This window comes from Trachemys scripta, chromosome 1, assembly GCF_013100865.1.
Source record: "Trachemys scripta elegans isolate TJP31775 chromosome 1, CAS_Tse_1.0, whole genome shotgun sequence".
In the NCBI taxonomy this organism is placed as follows: domain Eukaryota; kingdom Metazoa; phylum Chordata; order Testudines; family Emydidae; genus Trachemys; species Trachemys scripta.
The window spans coordinates 314,134,461-314,157,016 of NC_048298.1; the positions used below are offsets into that span (position 1 = coordinate 314,134,461).

The 22,556-nt window shown below is 42.3% G+C and overlaps 1 protein-coding gene across 8 annotated transcripts in view; it reads right to left on the reverse strand.

Annotated features, from left to right (window-relative positions):
* YAP1 (Yes1 associated transcriptional regulator) overlaps window positions 1-22,556 on the reverse strand; it is a 151,426-nt gene that overhangs the window by 80,830 nt on the left and 48,040 nt on the right. For all 8 annotated transcript variants that reach the window (XM_034758888.1, XM_034758889.1, XM_034758892.1 and 5 more), the window contains exon 3: window positions 1,892-2,007. In XM_034758888.1, coding sequence (XP_034614779.1) covers window positions 1,892-2,007 — 116 coding nt within the window. The remainder of the gene's footprint in view (window positions 1-1,891; window positions 2,008-22,556) is intronic.

Here is a 22,556-nt window from a genome sequence, read left to right on the forward strand (position 1 = left end):
GCCTCATTTTTCCCATTCCCTCCGGGTAAAGAATCCTGCAGGGGAATCATGTATGATGGGAAAGCTACAGACATTCCATACATTAATGGAAAAGTCATGGCTGTGTTAGATTATCTTTTCAGATAAGAGAAATCCTGGGATTTTTAACTGCACTGAGCCATGACCTCCTTAAATCCATCCAAGATCTCTTCAATTGTTTCAGGGATGGGGGAACTCCGACTGAACTCAGAGTGCTATCCCATCCCATCGCCTAGCTAGCAGTAAGTCAAGACAACGGCTTGACTTGCTTCGCCTTCAAAAATCACAGCCACAAACTGCTCAATCTCATCTCATGCCTGTTAATCTTTTGCTGCTGTCTGTAGTGTGTAAGCAACAGAATAAAACAGATACAAACTTGTCTAAACGGAGAACCAGATGCAGGCTCGTCTAAACAGGGGAATCTCGAGCAGAAGAGAGGATATTTTACTTCTATTTGGCACTGGTGCGACTGCTGCTGGAATAGCGTATGCAGTTCTGGTACCCGTAATTCAAGAAGGATGTTGATAAATTGGAGAAGGTTCAAAGAATAGCCACGAGAATGATTTAAGGATTAGAAAACATGTCTTACTGCAATAGACTCAAAGATCTCAACCTTTTTAGCGTAACAAAAAGAAGGTTAAGAGGTGATTTGATTACAGTCTAAGTATCTACATGGGGATCATATATTTAATAATGGGCTCTTCAATCTAGCCGAGAAAAGTAAAACATGATCCGATGGCTGGAAGTTGAAGCTAGACAAATTCAGACTGGAAATAAGGCACACATTTTTAACAGTGAGCATAAATAACCACTGGAACAATTTACCAAGGGTTGTGGTTAATTCTCCATCACTGAATTTCTGACTCAAGATAGAAAAAACACCCTAAGAGATATACTCTAGGAATTATTTTGGGGAAATTCAATGGACTGTTATTTAGGAAGTCAGACTAGATGATCACAATGGTCTCTTCTGGTCTTGGAATATATGAATCTATATGCAGAGGACCAAAGAGGCGCAAGAATGATCTTGAGGACATGGTGGTGATGGAGAGGCAGATAAAATAAAAATTAGACTCAGAGAGGAAGGAGCAGACAAAACACGAGGAAAACCACAGCAGCTGTCACAAATTAGCAATGAGACCCAGATGATTTGCTTGCTTGCTAGAATAGCAGGGCCAGGGAGCACTTGGAAAATAGTGAATTTTAGCCCATGGGAGTGAGCACCTTGCATTGCTCTCTAGTGATGCCCCACAAGATAGCTGAAAAAGCTGTGTTGACAGGCTCCAGGAGAAGCCAAATCTGGTTCTCCATCAGCTAAAGGAATGGTCACCATGATATGGGACCTTAGGAATTGAGGAGGAAGGAGGAAAACATTGCATTTCCTCTGCCAAAAGGACTTTTCTTTTTGTGGGGACAGGGTGGGAAGAACAAAAACAGCAGGGTGGGAAGAACAAAATTCAAAAAGGCAGGAGGATATTTGCAAGCACACCTCCAAAGGGAGAATATTAAATACATTGTTTATTTTCTTTTTAGGAGGGAGATTTAATTTACAACCTCATCTCTTAAAACATTAGAATCCTCCATTTTAGAAAGCACAACAAAAATTAAATTACACTTGTGCTGCTCTCACAAATTCATTCTCTCTTCAACTCACATTATCCAGTTGCTTAAGGCATCAAGATTTATGCATTTACATTTTAAAAAGGAAAGAAAAATAATGTTTCTAAATTAGTGGAAAGATACTACTAGTGGCAGGGACATTGAGAGGAATTGTACTTTGTTTTTGCAGAAGTTGAAATTTTATCAAAAAGAGTTGTTTATGCATTTGTAATGCCTTTTTTGGAAATATAAATAGTTATATATTTTTGCTTACCTGATGCTGAATTCATTATGTTCTGTTGCACTGGAGGACTGGTGGGGGCTGTAACATTCATCTGTGAAAGTATCGCCTTCCTAGGGTCCTGCCATGTTGTTGTTTGATCAATGTGACTGAGACAAAACAAACCAGAGTTAGACAAAGTCTCATGTATTCACAACAGTGTTGTGCTAGAGTAGACAAAGTCTAAAACAGAGATTAGAAAAACCACACAGCAAAAGCATAATTCAAAACTATTAGCAAAAAACCTTCTTCAGTTAGTTTTTCCTTGGCTTTCTATAGGCCAGATTCTGAAACCCTTACTCTAGTAAGTAGCATTTTCTCCAGAAACAGTCTCATTGATCCCACTTGGAACAATGGTGGTGAGAAGAACTATAAGAATTAAGGGTATAAGAATCTGGCCCTTTGTGTTTTAAAGTATCTGTTCACAATCTCTTTTACCTTCTACTTTCTCATGTTTAGATGTGACTTCAAAATCTTCCAAAACAGAAACAATTATGTCTATAATCTCACACAGAATCGAGTAACTTAGTATTATGTTAATTCCCCAAGCATTGACTATTAATCAGCTAATCAGTAAATCATTAGAGACTGATCAGACAGTACAGTCTATCAGAGTGTTAAGTAATATGAGGGCTTCCCAATTTTTTTCTTTTGTGGACCATATTTTGAAAGCGATTGTCTTGAGGATCACTTTCCCTCCCATTGACAACTGAAAAGCCTCACTGTGGCAACCAGAGCAACTATACACTTGGAAAAGTAAAATTTACACACACAAAAAAAATTTTTTTTTTCAGTTTATTGGGGTAAACGTAAGCGATGAACCACAACTATCTGATGAGATGGCTTTCTGCAGACCACCAGCAAGTGCTCTGCAGACAACTAGAGTTCCACAAACCACTTTGGGAAGTGGGAACTACTGATCTTAAGGTAACTTGCTCCAAAGCTGGGGATGGCATTCTTAGCCATCGTTCACACAAATATTGAAGCCATATCAAGTTTACCACCAGCAACTTCATTGTCATGTTAATATATGTTTATAATATGAAAGAGAAGGCTATTTATGGACTGGGATAAATAACCATATTCTCTCCATAACACATACATTAGGATTGCTCTGAAAGTGCACATAAAAATATCAAACTCAGATATGCACCAATCTTTTCTACAGCAAGTATTGTTACTACACAGTGTTCAACCAATCACCTAATTTGATGTCAGGAATGATTTTCCACACTAGGCATCATGACAGGGACCCTGTTGGTGTTATGGCTTTCTTTGGGACATATGGGCATGTCCACTATAACCCATTTCCAATAGGGAAGTACTAAATTTAATACTGAAATGTAAACTGGCCAGGGATATCCAGTTTTAAAGCAGACATTCCATCCATACATCATCCTGTCATGTCTAAGTTCCAATGTACTTGGTATGCAAGATCATGCACTGATATGAACATATACAATGTGTAGGTCATATATAAAGGTACAAATTAATGATGGAGTGTCAGTCTTCACTGTGACTTTTCCATTTATGCGTCAGTGTTGCTGCTGTGTTTGCACACTAAGCCACATGCTAAAAATCCTTATTTAATTTCCTTTACAGGCACCCCTCTGTTTTTTGGTCTAGCCTCCATTTCTGTTCCAGGTTTCTACCATCCACAGATTAGTTATACACTTCAGCAAAGCATGGAAAGTATTATTTTCACTCGTTTATTATTCAACATTACTCTACAAAGGAACTTAGCCAGAACAAATTGGATCACAGAAGAACCACCCACCAAAATTTAACAGTTTCTCATATAATGATATCGACAAAGTAGTTTAAAGTTTAATATAATATTTGGGTTCTTGTTTTAAAGTGCTATTACACTTTAGTAATTATACAATAGACAAATTGTTTAGATCTGATCATATTAATCTAAACTGGTGGTCTGATTTGAAAAATGGAGATTACTTACTTGGAACTGGAGGTTCTTCAAGATGTGTAGTCCCTATCTGTATTCCATATGCGGATACGCATGTGCGCCATGCACCTGAGATTGGATATTTCTAGCAAGTAGTGTCCGTTGGTCCACACATACACAATTGTTCTCCTCATCCTCTGAACCAAAGGTATAAGGGGCAGTGCAGAGCGATGCCTTTCCGGTTCCTTCTTACCCTGAATCCAATCATGATCCGCAACAGAGAGGAAGGAGGGTGGATAGTGGAACACACATAGGGACCACACATCTAGAAAAACTTCCAGTTACAGGTAAGTAACCTCAATTTCTTTTTCAAGTGCTGGTCCCTATATGTATTTCACACATGGGCAAATGTTAAGCAGGCATCAAACAAGGGGAGGGGGTGAGGATGCAGTTGATACAAGACATCTAACAAACACTCCTGTCCCTACAGCTGGGTATCTGCAGAAGAGGTCTGGACTATTGTCTAATGTTTGGTGAAAGTAAGAAGGATGGAGCTCTGGGTAGCCATCCTATATATGTCCTAGCTATGTCTCGAAGAGATGCTGCAGAATTTGCTTGTGCTCTAATGGAGTGGACCCTCCCCCCCTCTGGGGGAAGAATATGCATCCGTTGATAACAATACACAGATGAGCTAGAGATCCACTTAGAAAGTCTCTGAGCAGCATGACATTATTGACACAAACTGCGACCGTATAGATCATTGTTGCAACCAAGGTCCTATTGTACAAAGGAGGTCAAGTAAGGTGTCTATGAAAAGGTTATGATTTGCTGGTTATATGCATGTATCATTTTTGTATTTAAGGTTATAAGTATTGGCTCTATACTGTCTGTATTTCAAACTTGTGTTATGCTTCTGGGTGACACCCAAGACAATTTGGCATCAGCACTGCCTAGCCTGCTTGATGGCCCATTAAAGGACCATCAGCTATACAACTGACCCATTGAGAGAAGGCAGATACACCTTGTGACTCAGCAAGGCATGCAGGGACATGCCTATGGAAAGAACTCTAAGGTTTTTCTATGCCATGTGCTGGGCAGCTTGTGTTTGGAACAAAGGAAGCACAAGCCACATGGCAAAAGGACTATAGAAGGCAGCTGCATCATCTCCATTTTGTCTTCAGTCCTGCTTCTTACCTCTGGAGGAACTTTGCTACATTGAAGCTCTGAAAAAGGACTGAATGACCCATCCAAGCTATGGATGTACTCCAGAGACCTGATTTGAGCCTGCAGTTTATTCCACTACTGCTACAAGCCTGAACCAAGAACTTTGCCATTGCTGTAATTGTTTACTTTGACCAATTTTAGCTCTCATCTATATTTCTTTCTTTTTATGAATAAACCTTTAGATTTTAGATTCTAAAGGACTAGCAAATGCATGATTTGTGAGTAAGATCTTATTTTTTTTTATTGACCTGGGTCTGGGGCTTGGTCCTTTGGGATCGGGAGAACTTTTTTTCTTTTACTGGGGGATTGGTTTTCATAACCATTCATCCCCGTAAGGAGTGGTGCTGGTGGTGATACAAGGGAACTGGAGTATCTGAGGGAATTGCTTGTATGACTTCTGATTAGCCAGTGGGGTACAACCAAAGTCCTCTCTGTTTGGCTGGTTTGGTGTGCCTTAGTAATAAAGGACCTCCAGTTTTGGGCTGTGACTGCCCTGCTCTAAGCAATTTGTTCTGAACTGATACTCTCAGTTGTGTCCCGCCAGAGGCCACTTTGTTACAAGCAGGTAATGCTTGTTCTTTAGGTTGCTCCCTAAAGAAACAAATAGTCTAGGTGTTCTCCCAATTGATTTGTTCTGTGCAGGTAGAACCCCAAAGCCTATTGGATATCGAGAGAATGAAGTAGTCTCTCCTCATTGGAGGCATGAGGTTTTGGAAAGAATACTGGTGTGTGAATAGGTTCATTGAAATGAAACTCAAATTGTCTAAGGGATGAATTTTGGGTGGAAATGAAGGGAAACCTTCTCCTTACGAAATACGGTGTATGATGGGTCTGCCGGCTGTAGGCATTCCCAGTTCACTCACCCTTTTGGCTGATGTGATGATGATGACTAGGAAGGCAACTTTCAGAGAGAGATAGGACATTAAGCAGGTGGTGAGCGGGTCAAAAGGCTGTCTGGTAAGTACTGCAAGAACAAGATTAAGATCCCACTGAGTTGTTCATTTTGCCACTGGTGGCAATGTCCTAATGAGGCCCTTCAGAAATCTGGCTGTAGTGGGATGAGTGAAAACAGTATAGTCTTCAAATGGAGGATGGAAAGTGCTGATTGCTGAAAGATGGACCTGCACTGAGCGAATGGAAAGACCTGATATCTTAAGAGTGAGTAGACAGTCTGGACTAATTATCCCCTGGATTCAGGGGATAACTGGTTCTGCTGTATCCAGGTGGAGAAATGTCTCCCTTTGGCCAGACAGCATTTTCTGATGGAGTCCTTTCTACTACTTTGATTGAGAACAGACTGAACAAACTCCGAACATGTATGTTCCAGGTCTGACACCCATCCAAATATGGAGGTGGAGCCGTGAGATGAAGAGAGCTTGGGTTGGGGTAGCTGACCTCTCACCGGCATGACATTCATAGAAGGTCTGAAAATCAAAACTGCCTGGGCCAGTTGGGCACGATAAAAATGACCCAAGCTTTGCTATGGTGAATCTGTTGTAGGACCGGTGATATCACTGGGATAGGAAGAAAGGCATACCTGAGGTAGTTCATCCAGAAGGGCGTCACACTAGAGCCTTGGCCCAGAGCTGCTCTTGAGCAGTACAGAGGAAACTTTTTGTTCGTCTGGGAGGCAAACAGGCACAAGGATGGGTGGGGATCTTGTTCAGGACAGAACAACATATCTCCCATTCGTGGTCTGTGGAGACTGTCTGCCAGAGAGTTCTGCACACCTAGAAGGTATATATGCTGCTACAGAGAGAAGAAGGGATCCTGCTCCACCCGGTTTATGTAGAAAACAGCTATCATGTTATCTGACATTATCTGGATATGGTGGGACCAAATGAGTGAAAGGAATGTGTTTCAGGCTAGATGTACCACTCTCTAGCAGGCTGATACGCAACCTGGCATCCTAAGAGACAAGTGCCCTGTGCAATGTGTTTATCCATGGGGGCTCCCCTAACTATGAGAGATGCATCCATGATAATGGTCACATCAGGTGTGGGTGTAAGGAAAGGGTCTCCCACACACTCACTTGTTCTATCCTTCAAACTACAGAAGCCACTACCTTTGTGGGAATTGTTACCCTAGTATTCATAAACAGACCACAGCTAGGCCTGTAGGTAATGGAAGTGGAGCCTGGCAAACGGTGTTACGTAAATACATGAGGCCATGTGGCCTTGTAGGGAAAGGTAGACCTTCACTGTGGTCTAAGAGTGACTTGTCTTACCAAGTTGTTCACAACTAAGGCTTGATCTACACTATATATTTACTTCGATATAGCTAGGTCGCCCTGGGTTGTGAAAAATCCACCTCAACCCCGTGTAGTCTCTCCCACCAACATAGCTACTGCCCCTCACGGAGGTGGAGTTAGTAAGCCAATGGGAGAGCTCTCTCTCCCATCATCTTAGAGCATCTTCACCGGACATGCTACAGCAGCACAGCTGCGCCAATGTAAGTTTGTACCATAGACCTGCACTTAGAATCTTTCCATAGAAAGACAGGCCCTTGCTGTAGACAAGTTAAGGATTACTCCTATAAAGTCCATGGTCTTTGTGGGAATCAAAGTGGAATTTTCCATATTGACCAAGGAAGGTAGCAGACAAATTAGGAGTAGGGTCGCCAACGGAACCTTCTTGCTGGAGCTACCCGTCAGAAGCCAGTTGCCAAGCTCATCCAAGCTACCATTACTGAAGACCTTTGTGAAGCCCCTGGTTTCTGTAGTTACACTGAATGGGAGCACTCTGAATTGGTATTGGCTCTTGTCTTACCAGGAATCTGAGGAACCTATTGTGGGATGAGAGAACGCACACATGAAAGTAGGCATCTTTCATAACGAGAGCCACAAGCCATGTGCCCTCCTTGAGAAAAGGCATTATTAATGCCAATGTGACTATGAGAAATTCTGATTTTCAAACAACGATGAAGAGTTGTCATAGATCGAGAACTGGTTTCCAACCTCTGATTTTGTTGGGGGGAAAAGAAATATGGGAAATAGAACCCTTTCCCTTGATGTTGAGGTGGCTTGTGCTCTATAGCCCCTCGCTGAAGAAGAGACTCCACCTCCTGATGGAAGACCTCCTAATGAGAGTGGTCCGTGAAAAGGGGGTTTGTGATGGGGAGGAGACACAAACTTGATTGTGTAGCTGGAGTGAATAATCCTTAGCATCCACTTGTCCAACCTTATTGCCCTCCAGTTGTGAGCGAAGTGAGTGAGGTGGCCACCAAAGGTTTGGGGGGCAGTGAAGGATGGTACTAATAGAGGAATGTGGCTCTTGAGCATCCCATCAAAAGGAACACCTGGTTGGTGGGTGGGGTTGCGTGGCAGTTGAAGTGGAAGAAGTCACAAATCAGGATTTTTGTACCCTCTTGCATGGCAGTTCATAAGAGCACAGGTGACAAAAGTGTTGAGGGGGAGGTCTAAGTTTATAAACCTGCTTATGGTGCTTTCTCTCCGAAGCCAGGGTGTAAATATCCAGGGAGAGTAGGGTTGCCCTAGAGTCCTTATGTGGGCGTAGTGACTCAACCATCTCGTTAATGAAGAGATTAGACTCATCAATGGGCAAGTCCTCCTGGTATCCTGGACTTCCCTAGGTAACCCCAAAGAGCTAAGCCAGGTCTCTTGCCTCATGACTATAGACATGGCAATCACCATTTGGAGCAAAAACTTAGCCACCAATTTGCTTTCATGAATGAAGGCTTAGAATTGAGCCCCATCCTCCGGCGGAAGTTTGCCCTTGAATTCCAGATGTATGGAATAATTTGTGAATTCATATTTTGCTAACAGGGCCTGGTAGTTAGCAATTCTAAACGGAAGGCTGGTCAGTGAAGATACCTTCCTCCCCAGAAAAATCAAGGCATTTAGCACCCTTATCTGATAGAGTTGCCTTGGTCTGATGCCACCTGGATCTTTCTGTGACTGCATGCACCACCAAGGAATTGGGCACTGGGTGGGTAAATAAGAATCTGCCCTTTCAGCTGGAATTTAATAATGTTTTTAGCCCCTTGCAGGGCACAGGAGGCTGGCAGATTCCATTTATGGCCTCATTTACTGGGAGGGCCACTGTGCTAGGGCCAGAGGTTTTTAAAGTGTCTGGGAGTCTATGTTACATGTCACTGACCTCCTCAAGAGGGATCCTGAGCTCCATTGCCAAGCTCCTGGTATTCCCTGTGGTCATCAGGTGGAGACAGGGATGACAGAGTGATTCCCTCATCTGGTGCTGAGGACGACACACCTCTTGGAACTGTCCAGCGGAGCCAACTCAACTTCCTCCTCCATGTACTCTGATGGGCTGGGCGGTATTGATCGGGGAAGAGGGATGGTGTGATTCTCATCCAGATCCAGAGCTTCTAGTGTATGATCCATGAGCCCCAGGAGGGCCAGTATGAAGTCTCAACTGGTTGAGGAGGGCCCCAAGATTTTGGGTACCAATTGTCCCTGGTTAGGCATTTCTGGGAGGAAGGCAGCTCCAAGACTTTGAGGAAGTTATATCCAGACTGGATTCTCTCAAAGGCGTTAAGATTCCTCCAGAACATTAGACTCATCTTATGAAAAGGTAGGTTCAAATTCTACCAACAGTACCAGTGGAAGCATGCTCCGGGCTGTGGATGGGGTAGGAGAGAGGCCATCTCTCTTTGAGGTGTTTTTTTCTGATGTCAGAATGTTCAAGCGGAGGAACAGACCTGAGAGAACAGGAGATTATAGGAAGCATAAGACAAAAATATGCTCCGGTGAGGTAAAGGTCTCAGTCTTGGCGTTTGAGGAGTCCAGAAGGTTGGATCAATGGATACAGCAAATCTAAGGAGACAGCTCTTGGCAGATCCTTTCTGGAGTATGTGGGTGCCATCGAATGGAAGTCCAACATAGAACTTCCAACCAGAGACTGCGTGTGCCCATCTGTCAGCCTGTGAGTTGGAGCAAGAGCCAGAGCTAATAGATCCTTCTTCCTTTGCAACTTCTCTTCTCTGTGAGAAGATTTGTGAACCTGAGTCTTTAGGAGCGCATGCAGGACTCGTGCAACTTGGACTGAGGCAGACAGGGATCCCTTTTCTTAGAGGCAGATCGAATGGGAATCTATCCTTATGCTTATCCTCATGTCCCCTACTTTTGTGAGAGGGTTTCTTAGGCTTAATGTTTTTGGCCTCTGCTCCAGGGCTCATGCATAGAGGGGCGCTGCTTGCTGTCTGAGGCTGCCATACAGGGGAATCTCCCTGACCTGGATCCAACTGGGGTCTCATTGACTTCTCCATGAAATGTTTCTGCAGATGGAGCTCTCATCCCTTGTGATTTTGGGAATAAGTGACTACTTGGCAGTGATATGATATACCCCAAGGCAGTAAAGGCAGCGCTGGTCTTTGTCACTGATGGAGAAGGAGCAGGAGATAAAGTTCCTGAACCTCTCAACTCTGGGCATGGCTTTTCGGTGTGGGGAAAACTCCACTAACTATAAACATTAAAAGACTAAAAACACCAAAACTATGCACAACACATGTATTTACAGATTAGAAGTTAGATGAAAATAGTTTTGGACACAGAGGATTGTGACTCAGGCCATATCACGGTAAGAAGGAACTAGAGACACATTGGTCTTCACGTCCCCTTATACCCTCGATTCAGAGCACGAGGAGAACAACTGTACATGTGCAAATCAACAGACACTATTTCCTAGAAAACTCTGATCTCAGGTGTATGGTGCACATGTGTACCCATGTGTGGAATACACAGAAGGACCAGTACTCGAAGAAGAATTTGCAATTACTCTGTCATTACAACTATGTACAATAAGCGCACCTAGCCTTAATACTTCAAAACAGGATGTATTCTTTCTCCCTGAGAACTTGCACCAACATTGTGTGTACAAACTATAGTTAAATTTTGCATAACCTAGTCAATTATTTCTTCTTTTTAGTTCCTTTTTATTGTATTACCATGGTGCCTAGAAGCCCTAGTCATGGACCAGGAAACCATTTTGTTAAGTGCTGTACAAACAAAACAAATAGACAATCCTTGCCTTAGAGAGTTTACACCTTTATGGGATTATGTAGAGATTTACCACAGATTCCACGAAGTCAATTTACTGAGACTAAAGAGAATAGATTAGAATGCACTAAGTAATTCAAGTAAAAAGTTTTAAGTAGTCAATTCTAAGTTTTGTCTTTAGGATACAAAGCATACTTTTAAATAATTGTGTACAAACAGATACCAAATACAAGTCAATCACAACCGCAAAGGTGTGTTAGGATCTGGAGTGTCTATTCAGAAGCATTTAATTTAAGTTCTTAATTGTTAAATGGACTGTTTTGTTAATATTAAACGTATAATATTGTGAAGTGACCTTGGGTACTTCCTTTTAGTTAAAGACATGTATTCTTTTCTATGTATTTAAACTGTTGTATCGGCACCTAGACCTTTAGTAAATCTAAATATATAAATGGAGATTGTTCCACATGCTGAACCAAGATATTTTGATATTCCCAAAGAGCATAAATATTTTAGTCATCCTAAATTTAGCTCTTAGAACAATATAGATAACATTCCATAGCTACACATCCTGATTAAATTGAAAACATAATTTTTCCAGTAGCTGTACCAAAGATATTGAATAAAACATTCAACAGGAAACCAAAGGAAAAAAAAAAGGAACGCTCAATTCTAGGCCAAAACTCACTGACCTATTGAACTTTAAAATAGTTATAAAAATAGTGGTGAATGTCATTTGCAGTGAAAAATATTAATTCATATTTATATAAATCCCCACTTTGCCACCAGGAAAGGCATGTTACCAACGCTCCCCACCAATAGGAAAAAATCCACAAGTATTGCAGGGCCAATTAAAATAGCATCACTGTCCCCGGCTAGCTGTGAAACAGCAACTAATTTAATGCAAGGATGTCTAAAGTTGTGCTGACAACCAACAAAGCTAGTACACAAACTATCAGAAGTTCAGCTCCATTAGGAAACAGACAGGGAAATATCCATGTTTATCAAATGCAAGACAGACATCATAAGCCAAGAGTTTTTTATTTTTTTAACCATTGCTTATATAAATAGGGTATTACATTCAATACAGAGTAAACAGATTGCAGCCCCTGTCAAAAATACTTCAAAAATAGCTAGGACTAAGCAATTTTTCTGATTTGGAAAGCTGCTTTTATTGCCAATTAATTTGGAACAACAATGAAATCAGGTGACGATAACATAGATGTAAAAAAGTTGCTCCGCAATTCTTCATAGAAACAATGTGTTTAAATCACAGTACCAGCCTGTGCCACCACCCATTTCATTTCCAATTTATCAAGTATGCTTACTCAGAATTCCAGGTACAGTGGGGTAAAGAATCACCAAACTCAATCAAATGTGTAACCTTGAGTTTGGACGGACGGACGGACGGACACACACACACACACACACCAATTTCTTTTTAGTAAAAAAGGGAAGCACCAGCTTATGAACAGGTATAGAGAGGGAGAGGAAGAGATGGGACACAGCCCCTCCCAACAGAGGGAGGGAGGAGAGGCAGCAGAGCCAGAAGGGAAGACGCAGGGCGAGAGTGTCTCCACTTCTGGCCACGCTGCTCTCCCCCCAGCCTCCGAAGCACCTGCGGGGCTAGCAGGCTGAAGCTGTGCCGCTTAGCCCCGCCCCCCAGAGCAGGCTGTGGCCGCGCCGCCTGGCCTGCCGGAGTATTCTGCGGCCATGCCACCTGGCCCAGCCTGCTGCAACATGCTGCAGCCGCGCCGCACGGTCTGGCCCACTGGAGTAGGCTGCGGCCGCGCTGCCCAGCCTGCCAGAGCAGCTCCAACCAGGCCAGAGACATCCTCCCCTGGCCTTCCTCAGATAAGGTGGGAAGGGATGGGATGGGGAGAGTTTGGGGGTCCCAGGCTGGGGGGGGGGGGGAAGAGGGAGGTTTACATCGGAGGTGGTCACAGGGGTTATGCTCTCCCGGCCCGTCAGGGTAAGCCGCTGGTGCGCCGGGACACTTGGTTTACATGCCTGTGGATGCTCGAGGTAAACAAACCATCTCTGCCCGCCAACAGCTTATCCTGATGGCCCGGGAGCCAAAAAGTTTGCTGACCCCGAATTATAGGGTCGGCTTATGAATGGGTCAAAAAAAAATTTCATTTTTACTTATCCATCTTGGTGGGGGATGTCGGCTTATAAATGAACCAGCTTATGATCGAGTATATACGATATATGTAATATGTATATTTATGTAAGGGCCAGATTTGATGGTCTATAAAATAGTGTAGGGGTCGGCAACCTTTCAGAAGTGGTGTGCTAAGTCTTCATTTATTCACTAATTTAAGGTTTTGCGTGCCAGTAATACATTTTAATGTTTTTAGAAGGTCTCTTTCTGTAAGTCTATAATATATAACTAAACTATTGTTGTATGTAAAGTAAATAAGGTTTTAAAAATGTTTAAGAAGTTTCATTTAAAATTAAATGAAGCTGCAGAGCCCCCCAGACCGGTGGCCAGGACCCAGGCAGCGTGAGTGCCACTGAAAAATCAGCTCACGTGCTGCCATAGGTTGCCCACCCCTGAAATAGTGATTCAAAACTGCAAAATTACTTGCTCAAACAAACAAACAAAAAAAAAGATACCAGTAGCCTTCTCAAAACAAAAGTGCACATGAGAGAGAGAGCGCGAGAGGGATGGCTTTACAGGAGTGTTAGTTTAGAAAGTGTAATGAACTGTGTTGCGCCAGTTATTTCCCAAAAATTGCTAAAATATACTGTTAAAAGTATGACCATTGGTGTTCACCCACAATCTTAGGTAACTATTTCTCTTTTCCACTCCATGCATCTGATGAAGTGGGTTTTAGCCCACGAAAACTTATGCCCAAATAAATGTGTTAGTCTCTAAGGTGCCACAAGTACTCCTCATTGTTTTTACTCCACTTAGTAAGTTTATCATCTCTACAGAGGCAACAGTGAAGTATCTGGCTTGGAAGGTTATGCATAAAAAAAGTCACATAAGTCTGCCAGGTGCCCGCTCCCACTTCAACCTAATCTAAAAATGTGAGGAACATAAAAACGTCACTTCCTTGGGAAGTTATGGAGTGAAGATAAACCCATACAACACCACTATTCTGAAAATCTTCAGTTATTAATCCCCATGAGATTCTCAAATTTATGGAAATATATAAAATGTTACTGGTCTTTAAAAGAGAACTTAAAGAATTATCAACTAATCAAATAAAAAACAGGTGGAAGTGAAAAACAACCTAAATTATGAAAAAAACAATAAAATGTGTTCCAATAATAAATTTAAATACTGTAATGGATACGTCGGCTTCTTTTAACATCAACTGGTCCATCTAATTTTATGCATAAAGTACGTAGGTACTTCTGATAGTGGTCAGATCTATGAAAACAATATGTTGCCTGATGGGAAAGAGTTTTTCCTTTCACTCTGAACAACAGCGTAGAGAAAACTCTGCAAGAACATAGCATCCAATGTTTGAATTTGTTCACAGAGCTCTGGCACCAACATTACATTATTATTTCCTCTTTAAATGAACCGATTTTACAAAATAGCTCATTTATGCACTTGACACCAGGGCCAATAGTCACAGTCCCTACACTTGATTCATAAGTATCTTACAATATCTTTGCCAGTTACTGATGCAGCACAAACACCAACCAAAGACAGGTTCATGTATGTCTTAAACATCTACAGAAGCAATGAAAGAGATAAATGAATCATCATGCGCCCTAAAAAGGCTATATTAAACATAGTATAGGACATAAGCTAGAGCTCAAAAGACTATTTATACCTAAGTTAAAGAGTCCAGTCTTAGTATCGAATGCATAGAACAAACATCAGGCTTTTAACAGAGATGGGTAGGCAATCTTAGAACACAATCAATAACAGTTCCAGCATATTAAGGAATGTAAACATATGAACAATGAATGCCCTAAATCCAACATCTAGCCAGACAAGACGAGTGAAGAAAGCCACATATCTAGGTTATGTATATACGCAATGTCTAGGAGGGGTAAGTTTCTGCTGATTCCTTCAAATATTGGCCAAGTTTATGATGAAACCAATTAAAGCATGTCAATTTTGGAAGTTATGCTTAGTCCAAATGTTATTTGCATGTAACAAGAGTATTAGCAGTGCATATGTCAACTCGGATGTCAAGAAGGGACACAGTTCCAAAATTCCAAGTAATGCAAAATTCAAATGGCATTTTTTAAAAGTCACATCACAATAAAAGTGAGTCTGAAGTTGTTGGGTTTTATTTTAAATTTCATTTGACATCAAGAGAGATTGGGAGTGGCCACACTCCTGAAGACCCAACCAACCAGAGATATTTCCAAAGCTGCTTCGTAAAACTAAACCCTTTAAAAATGTTAATTCACAGGTTATTAGATAGAATAAGAAGTTCATATAAATATTTCCTACTGCACAGCCAACATCAAAGTTCACCCCACTTTCCAGAGGGCATACATACATATAACCTACATAAATGTCCTACAAAGAAAATGTAGAAGTGCATGACAATTTTAAGACTCTTTCAGTTCTCATGCTAGGTAGTCTGGATCTAAGGACTTTCCCACTTTCCCTCTAGAAGAAAGGGAACTTTCAGGGAAGGTAATCTCAAATTTTCCTACTCTTCACAGGGAAAGTTCACAGATCCGTTATAATGGGATGTTCGATACCACTTTGTCACAAGAGGGGAAAACAAAGGATGACTAAGAGGTAGCTATGTGTCTTTTTAAAATTAATATTTTAGTTACTGGAGGAGCATAGTATACAGAATCCTCCTTCCTAAAACAGGGATTGAGAAGGCCCATATATTTAATTTGTCAAATTTGGTGAAGGTTGTGGAAACATGACCAGGTAATCACCCCACACCTCTCTTCGTATGTTGGATATGATCCTACAGGGCATGAGAGTTCCATGACTCTGAATGAATAAGCACAGATACCGTTTGGTAGAGAATGGGGAGGGAGAAGTAGAGAGACCCTAACCCCCTCCCACCCCCCAAAAAAGCAGTAGAGTCTAGAGATAACGAGGTTAGATCAATCAGGGAGGATGAGGCCCTCTTCTAGTAGGTGAGGTGTGAACACCAAGTGAGGAGAAACTGCTTTTGTAGTTGGCTAGCCATTCACAGTCTTTGTTTAATCCTGAGCTGATGGTGTCAAATTTGCAAATGAACTGAAGTGATGATGGGGTGTCCAGGATTTCCAGGTTTGTGGAACTGGCATCTCTGGAATTGGCACTCTCGCTGAAGGACTGTCCGCATTGGTGGACTCCCTACTCAGACCCTACGCCACCAGAACTCCCAGCTATCTCTGTGACACCACTGATTTCCTGAGAAAACTACAATGCATTGATGATCTTCCAGAAAACACCATCCTAGCCACCATGGATGTGGAGGCTCTCTACACAAACATCCCATATACAGATGGAATACAAGTTGTCAGGAACAGTATCCCTGATGATGCCACAGCACAACAGGTTGCTGAGCTCTGTGACTTTATCTTCACGCACAATTATTTCAAATTTGGTGACAATATATACCTCCAGACCAGTGGCACCGCTATGGGTACCTGCATGACCCCACAATATGCCAACATTTTTATGGCTGACCTGGAACAGCGCTTCCTCAGCTCTCGTCCACTCACGCCCCTTCTCTACCTACACTACATTGATGACATCATCATCTGGACCCATGGGAAACAGACTCGAAGAATTCCACCATGATTTCAACAGCTTCCATCCCACCATCAACCTCAGCCTGGACCAATCTACATGGGAGGTCCACTTCCTAGACACCATGGTACAAATAAGTGACGGTCACATTAATACCATCCTATACCGAAAACCCACTGACTGCTATGCCTACCTTCATGCCTCCAGTTTCCATCCCGGACACACCACATGATCCATTGTCTAAAGCCAAGCGATGAGATACAACCACATTTTGCCCCAACCCCTGAGACAGAGACCGACACCTACAAGTTCTTCACCAAGCATTCTCAAAACTATGATACCCGCACGAGGAAATAAGGAAACAAAATCAACAGAGCCAGAAGTGTACCCAGAAGCCTCCTGCTGCAAGACAAGCCCAAGAAAGAAACCAACAGAACTCCACTGGCCATCACCTACAGTCCTCAGCTAAAACCTCTCCAACGCATCATCAGTGATCTACAACCCATCCTGGACAATGATCCCTCGCTTTCACAGGCCTTGGGAGGCAGGCCAGTCCTCGCCCACAGACAACCCGCCAACCTTAAGTAGATTCTCACCAGCAACCACACACCGCACCATAACAACTCTAACTCAGGAACCAATCCATGCAACAAACCTCGATGCCAACTCTGCCCACATATCTACACCAGCAACAGGACCTAACCAGATCAGCCACATCATCACCGGTTCATTCACCTGTACGTCCACCAATGTAATAAACGCCATCATGTGCCAGCAATGCCCCTCTGCTATGTACATCGGCCAAACTGGACAGTCCCTATTTAAAAGGATAAATGGACACAAGTCAGATATGAGGAATGGCAATATACAAAAACCTGTAGGAGAACACTTCAACCTCCCTGGACACACAATAGCAGATGTAAAGGTAGCCATCCTAGAGCAAAAAAACTTCAGGACCAAACTTCAAAGAGAAACTGCTGAGCTTCAGTTCATTTGCAAATTTGACACTATCCGCTCAGGATTAAACAAAGACTGTGAATGGCTAGCCAAGTACAAAAGCAGTTTCTCCTCCCTCGGTGTTCACACCTCAACTGCTAGAAGAGGGCCTCATCCTCCGTGATTGAACTAACCTCGTTATCTCTAGACTGATTCTTGCCTGCGTATTTATACCTGCCTCTGGAAATTTCCACTACATGCATCTGACGAAGTGAGTATTCACCCACAAAAGCTTATGCTCCAAAACGTCTGTTAGTCTATAAAGTGCCAGAGGACTCTGTCGCTTTTTACAGATCCAGACTAACACGGCTACCCCTCTGATACTTCTCTCTCTCTCTCTCTCTCTCACACGGCTGCTGCTACTCTGAATAAGGGTGTGCACACAGAGCGTTATGGACTAACTATACCGCTCTGCTAATGCTACAAGTCGCTCTGTGGTGATCACTCCTAAAAATCTTACTTTGACACAGTCCCACATGACAATCTCATAAGCAAACTAGGGAAATGCTGTCTAGATAAAATTACTGTAAAGTGGGTACACAACTGGTTAAAAAATTTACCCAAATTGTAATTATAAATGGTTCAGTGTCAAACTGGGAGGACATATCTTGTGGGGTCCTGCTGGGGTCTGTACTGGGGCGAGTGCAATTTAATATTTTCATTAGTGACTTGGATAATGAAGAAGTGGAGAATAAGCTTATAAAATCTGCAGATGACAACCACTTGGCATACGTCTAGATTATGCCCTTGACCATGCCCTGCTCATGGAATACTTTCTCAAGGATAAAAAAGAGCATGTTATAAACACATCTGCATAATCCGTTTTAATTTTTACCTCAAACATCATGTAGCTAGATTTAATTTTTCTAGGTTTGGGTTCAGAATTCTGTCCTTGAGAGCAAATCCTTCTTGTAGAGTAGGCATACCTGAGCAGTGATTGCCACCTGAATTGAATATGAGAACCAGGAATCGCCCTAGAAATTTTGCTCTTTAAAAATTGTCCTGAAGAATAGAAAGAGACAGTCATATACAGTATTTGGGGATGGGAGAAAGTACACAATCATAGCTATGGGTTATTAATCTCTTCATCTGGTATAAGATTTTGATTTCTTCTTTGCTGGGTTCTGGATGCAAACAGATCCATTGACAGGTGGGTGACCCACGGCCTGACTCTCCACTCAAAACCTTGGGCTGTAAACTCCACTTTCCTAGATTTATCCTTTGGCTTCTTCATCAGCTGCTGCTCTGGAGTGTATTTCCTTTTTACATGTAGTGCTTGAGAATATAAAAAGTTCTCCCTTTCCCCCACGCCCGTCTACCCACTCAGGAACAAAAGGTTAGACATACATAGACTGTGGATCTGGTACGTCCTTCTTTGTTGATAGAGGCCATTGCTGAAGTGCTGTAAGACATCACCAGTACTTGGTTGTTCAGAACAGGAGTTCTGTTCTTAGGGCCTACTTGTGCTAAGCCTGAGTCAACTAATACTGTTGGAGATTATTCCATTAGCCTTTGGTGAATCGGTTCTCTGAATGAGCTTCTCTGCTTTTGAAGTGGACACAGATTTTCTACAACAAACCTCTTATTCCAACATGGGGGGCATGGATCAGTGTTCACATTGCACTCCCCGTCAGTACCTGGCCTGGGTTGGGGAAGCTAATGATCCAACCAGTGGACCAAATTTGGTGATGAATCCTGGTCACATGCCACTTGAGGCACGTTGCACATACGCCCAGAAGAATTCCAACATACTATGACCTTCTGCGTACCTGCTGGCAACGGAACAAGGGAGGACAGGGATGATAAGTTCTGCTGGCTGAAAAAAATTAAAAACTTCTAGAGAAGATATGGAATCTCTTGGAATACTTGTGACAGCATAGATCATAACAGATTTACTTGTGAGTGGACTAATTCCTCTTCTCTCCCACATTTCCTTTTCCAGAGGCTTTAATGGAGGAATAGAGTGCACATAATACCGGGGATGGTTTCAGATTACATTTTAAAAATTGATTCTCAGATTCCTCCTCTATGGTCTTCAACCGCAACTGTGAAAAAAGCTGCCCTTGCTCCCAGGAAGATGAATAGAAGGAATCTCACTGCACTTTCTGGGCCTTTTCTTGTCCCTGCTGCTGTGCTATAGAAATAAGAGCAACACTTGAAAGGGTCACTCTTGAGATAATCCATAAGTGAGTTCCTTGAACTTTATGGATGCTCCCTAAGCCCTGCTTGGGGGAAGGGCAGGGAAAACCTTCACACAGCACAGCCATTTGGTCTCACTTAATAAGCAAGTAGTGGTGACATAAGAGTTAACTCATCACTTGGTAAAGGGGACAGGGGATATGGTCAGAAACAAGGAGTGGAGCTACCAAGCTCCTTGCTGTCAACCCTCCTGCTTGTTCCTCCTTCTCTTGGGTGGTCTCCCTCCCATCCCTCCAGGGCTGGCTATTTGGAGGAGAGAGAGAAAGCAGTGGGGCATGGCTGTCCCACAGTATGAGCAATGTCCAGTCAGACCAGGCAATTCTGTGCCCTTCCCTGACAACTTCTCTTCTCCTCTGGTTGCCTGTGAGGTGTTCCAGTGAGAGGGGCCTGGCCAGACAGGCTATACTGGGAGTTGCTGTGGTCAGCGAGAATAAAAGGGATCCCTTCTTGGCCGTTTTGTTTCCTTGCTGCTCTAAGCAGGAGGTCTGCTAGACTTCCTGCAGCTGACAGATGCAGTTCAAACTGGATGGCTGGGTTTTCAGGGGCGTGCCAGTTCCAGTCTGCCGCTGAGGAGTTGCAAGCAGGAGTAAGATCATTTGTAACGAATCTGCATGCTTTCCCTATGAAGAACAACAATCCATTTCCCATTGTCACCAGAATGTGTAGTACTAATTAGAAAACATTTTTTCTTTAATTTTTAATGTATACTTAAGAAGTACACCTTCATGTCTTAACCAACCAACTTACATTGCTCAACTTCTAACCACGTAATAATCCTACTGCTGAAGTCTATTTTTCTTGTTGGGAGTCCCCCACCTCTTAGGCAAGGATTATCAAATGGGGAGTGTTCCCCCCCCCACAACCCCTAAGAATGCTTTGATACTTTTGCCACTACATGCATCTCCCCCCCCCACACACACACTTCCATTTTTCCAACTGTTTTTTTCTTTTGATTTTTAATCATCTTACTTTTTTTTTTTTGCGGATCCTTCTATCTATTCTCCTCTCCCATAGCTTTTATTCCCCCCCAATTCGCCAGAACAGTAGATGCTGCTGGGATCAGGTCCACTTATTGTGGCCACCCAAGGCTCTGCTGAAAACCATAGGTAAATGTCTCCCATTGGCAGACTACTGCTTGAGCCTGTAGCCCTATACTTGTGAGCTGCTCACACAATCCCCTCCCCACCGGCCCCGGCCCGTGTCCAAAAAGGACAGACAAGTTATTTCACAGTATACTGTGAAAAATTTTTTTTTAGTTCATTTCAGCTTACTGCAGTGCTAAGAATCATGGGATGTGCTCACAGAAGTCTTAGTATCATACACAGAGTGAGTTTAGTGCCTGTGTGGACACAGTAACTTAAGTCTTGTTTCACAGTCTGGCCGCACTCACGTGAGCTGGGCTAACTCAAGAGGAACAGCTCAAGTGTAGATAACTTACGTTAAGCTATGCAGGACCAAAGGCTCTTCAAACTTCCTTAAACCAAACCAAAAATCCACACACACATTCTTTTGGAAAGAAAGCTGTACAAGAAACAAAAACTTCTTTTGAGAAAATTAGACAGGAGATGATCAGACTTACAGTGGAAATTTTTTTACTACGTTATCTGTAGACATGTGACTACAGATTTATGCTAGTTCCCACATTAGTGAAGCCATTCTCTGACATTTAATTCCAAAGAAAATTTTTCTGGGTGAAAATATACTAGCAAAGTTAAGAGAGAAGAGATGTTTCAAAGGGTTATTATATCTTAATTTGCTTGCAACCACCACTCCCCAAGATGCAGTGAATTTGCTTGTCTAATTTGACAAAAGACTATTTCAGTGTTATATACACTGTCAAGCTAATTGAATAGGAAATGTAAACAACCATATTTGAGAAGGAAAGAAAGAATTATTTCCCAAAAACACAATTCACATCTCTATGTATATAACAAATATTCTTTACAAAAATTCTTTTCTGTTGGCGGACTGGAGAGATAATTAGCATACAGTTTGCATCTTTAAGAGTGCAGATGCAATATAACTGCTTTGTTTTTGCCTTGATTAAGCATATATAAATCCAGAGAAGCTAGGAGTTTGACACTTGAACAGAAAAAGCATGTAAAACAGAGGTTTATAATGATCCTTAAACACATACAGCACTATAAGTGCTAAACCATCCTCCTCCTCAGAGATAAAATACCAAGTCACAAGTAACTATGTAAAACTGAACCACCTTAAAATCAAGGTGGAACATGAGAAAAGTAGAAAAGGTTCTAGTCACACAGACTAAAAAGAAGTTGCAATCCAGGAAGCCCATGCTTTCAAAGCTCATAATATCTACTCAGAAAACAGTTTCCATCTTAAAGCAAACAAAAAGACTGTGTCCAAGTGAGAAATAGCTAGGTTTTATCCAACAACTGAGGGTATGGTATCACATTCCAGGAACTGAGACACCTAGATAGACACCTGACTAAAGTGCCAAAGAAAAAGAATTCATCAACTAGCATCACAAAGGTGGAAAACAGGCGACACAAAGGGACAGTACAAAATGAGAAGTGACATAGCACAAAACTGCGTGGTCCAGTGGCTGGGTACTCAAGGGACCAAGGCTCTATTCCAGCCTCAGCCCAGGCTTCTTGTGTGAGCTATTTGCCTATTTAGATTGTAAATTCTTCAGGGAGGGAGTAGTTCTCAGTGT